Source organism: Arachis ipaensis, chromosome B04 (genome assembly GCF_000816755.2).
Source record: "Arachis ipaensis cultivar K30076 chromosome B04, Araip1.1, whole genome shotgun sequence".
In the NCBI taxonomy this organism is placed as follows: Eukaryota; Viridiplantae; Streptophyta; class Magnoliopsida; order Fabales; family Fabaceae; genus Arachis; species Arachis ipaensis.
In genome coordinates this window covers 55,726,388-55,729,841 of record NC_029788.2, presented here as the reverse complement: position 1 = coordinate 55,729,841, position 3,454 = coordinate 55,726,388, and the positions used below count along the sequence as shown (strand labels likewise).

Genomic DNA, 3,454 nt, shown 5'->3' with positions numbered 1-3,454 from the left:
CAAATATTATTTCTGTATTAATATTATAAAGATCAAAATTAAAAACATATATTATTATAGGATTAAACATTTATTTAAGCTAATTTAATATCTAAAATCAAAATTTTGGAATACATTGTATGATTTAGTGTATATGGTACGCCATCTTATCTCCCTTTTAGATGACTCCCCGCACCATCAATGGCATGTTTAGTTGTTTCATAGAATAACTAACAAAACCGCAAATCTTAATCATGGATCTAATCATAGCCTGCCACGTGTCAACTACTAACTTTTATTCAAACATTAAATTTTGTGAGTGAGGAGTGCTAAGGGGCAACAGAATTTGTGATGTTTAGCCATCAATTAGCCATCATCAATATTTTCAATGGTATGAGATAAAATCTAATGGTGTAAGATTAATCATTTTTTGTGAGATTTTAACAAAAAGTGCTGGTCCTAGACTTTCTCTTTGTGAGTTGGACAACACAAAGTTCAAGAGCTTTGCCACGTGTCAGATTCATCAAATGTCTACTGTGATGACATATGAAAGTGCATGAACAATCAAGTATCGAACCTCGTCAAACTTGTATCTATGTACTAGGAAAAGAATAATCCAATTCCTTTCACTAAATTCATACCTTTTCTACCTTCTTTCCTCACGTATTCTTTCTACACTCCCTCCTTTTATATCGGTACCTCATTTCACACCCTTCAATTAATCATATACTGTAACCGAGAATTAGGCACACAAATATGGCCTCGCTTCATCAATTGATTTTATCAATTTCTTTGATTCTAGCAATATTTTTCTCAGGTAATAATGGTTTGAAACATAGTCATTTTCATTAAAGAATAAAAAATAGCAAAATTTGCACTAAGATTGTTGCTCCTGATACGACCATGCAAGTGAAAAATAAATAAATAAAAGGCAGCATCAAATACTTTTGGTTAGATCTAATAAAGTTTTAACATTATCTCACTTAATTAAAGTACCTGATTCAAACTAAGCACACTTCTTTTTATTCTTTTATAGTATACATGTACAAACTTAAATGTTTTGTTTGATTTCGATTTTCTTTTGTGGGACACAGGGCAAAGAACATCGGAGTCGGCTAGAGTATTCACCATAGTTAACTATTGCAAGGAGACACTGTGGCCAGCAGTTACACCTGGAGATGTCTTCAACGGAGGAGGCTTTGTTCTAAAACCAGGCCAATCCAGGGTGTTCACGGCTCCCGTCGGATGGAGCGGTAGGATTTGGGCTCGAACTGGCTGCAACTTCGACACGAATGGAAACGGTAAGTGCCTAACAGGAGCGTGCGGCGACACCCTGAAATGCTCGGCTTCAGGGAAAACCCCTGCTTCATTAGCAGAATTCACACTAGCAGCAGTGGACTTCTACGATGTCAGCCTTGTCGACGGTTTCAACGTGCCAATATCGGTTAAGCCGATCAATGGAAAGGGAAACTGCTCGACAGCAGGGTGTGACTCCGACCTTCGATCCGATTGCCCCAAAGAACTTTCCCTGAAGGCGAACGGAAAGATAGTCGGCTGCCGGAGTGCGTGTGATGTGTTCAATGCTGATGAGTATTGCTGCAGAGGGAACTATGGGAACCCAGTTACTTGCAAGCCTACGTATTATTCAAAGATTTTCAAGAAAGCGTGCCCTACTTCTTATAGTTATGCTTATGATGATCCAACTAGTATCTTCACTTGCTCTGGGACTGATTATGTTATAGCCTTCTGCTCTTCCAGGTTGGTACACTGGATGCATTTATTATACAGTTATAAAACGAAGGTGGTTATTCATAAGATATATTTACATGAAAATAAATCTAAGACGTTATACCTATCAATCAGGGTGAATGCAGAAATTTTGATATTGGCCGAATTTTAGATTTTTTTTTATTCTATAAAAATAATTAACATATAGTTATTAGAGTTAATTTTTAAAAAATTTATCAATATATATATATATAAATAATTACCACTACTCACCCCCTCTAGGTCCATCCCTACCTATTATATTAAATATTTTACTCAAATATATCATGTTATTTAATTGTTTTTAATTATTCTTTTTTACATAAAAATATCTCTATCTTAGTTAAATTAATTTTTTTATCAAAGTCGTTATAATGTCCATAAAGTGATAGTTAACAATTTTAATAAAAGAGAAAAGAAGCTAGAAAAACCTTTTTAAGAAATGTTAAAAAAGCTCGAATAAATAATTTCAAATTTGTAATACACTTTTTTTAATACTAAGACATTTTTTTAATATTTGTATTTTAGTAAAATATTCTCATAAAGATCTTTTACAGATCATGCTTAATTGTTTTTAACTTTTTATCAGCATATAATATTAAAATATTATCGAGTGCTTCAGAAACATTTATATTTTAGTAGTTTTTACCATTAATCTTAATTAATTAAATATTTTATAATAAAAATTATAACATTGGTTAAAATGGATCGAAATTACCTATCAAGTATCATATCTTTATATTTCACCAATAAAAATTAAACACTTATTCAAATGGAACATATAAAATCACCAAATTAATAATAAATAAAACTTTAAATATACCAATTGTTGTTGATGAGGCATAAAAGAGAACATGATTTAGTGTTATAGGTAAACTCAAATTGGTTAAGAAAACTAAAGTAGGAAATTTTTAGTAGATCAGTGTTAACGCTATCTTGACTGAACAAAATCTTAGATGACTTTTAATTTTCTGCTGCAGGAAACGAAATGTATGCACGTATCATAATAACCAACTTCACTGCAGTGGATCACAAGGCTTAAAATCATTAATTGAAAGATGGGGAATAATAGTTCTAACAGTATTTTCAGTGTTTGGTCCATCGATTATATTCTAGACCGCGCCTTAGTCCAAAATTCAAATTCATTTGACATTTAAAGAATTTCAAGGGCTTATGTATGTGTGGAACCAGCTGCGAATTTAATTTTTTGTTTCCTTTTTTTTTTCTTATCTTTACTTTTGGAGGAGGTTGGCGAAAAGAGTGTATGTATAGAAGTGGTGGACATGTTTATTCCTCTTGTCTGCTAGAAGCTAATTAAGCTATTGAAGCATATTCTTTTCCTTCAATTTAAGTAAAGAGGGTGATGTGCGTTATTCTTATCTATCCATCATCCATGTCTATTTTTGTCTGTGTTGCATGTACCATCAAACTGACTATTCTGGAATTCGAAAGAAAACATGCCATGCCAAAGGTAAATTCGTGTTACAGTCTCGTCGTAAAATTAGGCCTAGCTAAGATAATGTCTAATCTAGGATGATCCATCTTAAAATCATGATCCCAATAAGAATAAAATTAGGATCAAATTTTCGATAATATTAAGGAGATAAAAAAAAATAGTCAGAATTTTTTTATTTAGTATTTATTAATTATTACAGCAATTAATAAATATTAAATAAAATAAATTTTAGCTGAATTTGGTTAAATTTTT

General features: G+C 31.8%; 1 protein-coding gene across 1 annotated transcript; it reads left to right on the top strand.

Annotated features, from left to right (window-relative positions):
- LOC107637794 (pathogenesis-related protein 5) lies at positions 677 to 3,146 on the top strand. Its single transcript, XM_016341107.2, has 3 exons — positions 677 to 796; positions 1,074 to 1,737; positions 2,727 to 3,146. The coding sequence occupies exons 1-3, from the start codon at positions 736 to 738 to the stop codon at positions 2,860 to 2,862; spliced, it is 861 nt and encodes a 286-aa protein (XP_016196593.1). The 5' UTR covers positions 677 to 735; the 3' UTR covers positions 2,863 to 3,146.

Excerpts from the sequence above, each read along its gene's own strand:
- LOC107637794 (XM_016341107.2), top strand. The coding sequence starts at position 736 with ATGGCCTCGCTTCATCAATTGATTTTATCAATTTCTTTGATTCTAGCA. Across the intron at positions 797-1,073 it reads TCTAGCAATATTTTTCTCAG|GGCAAAGAACATCGGAGTCG; the intron begins GTAATAATGGTT and ends TGTGGGACACAG. Across the intron at positions 1,738-2,726 it reads ATAGCCTTCTGCTCTTCCAG|GAAACGAAATGTATGCACGT; the intron begins GTTGGTACACTG and ends TTTCTGCTGCAG.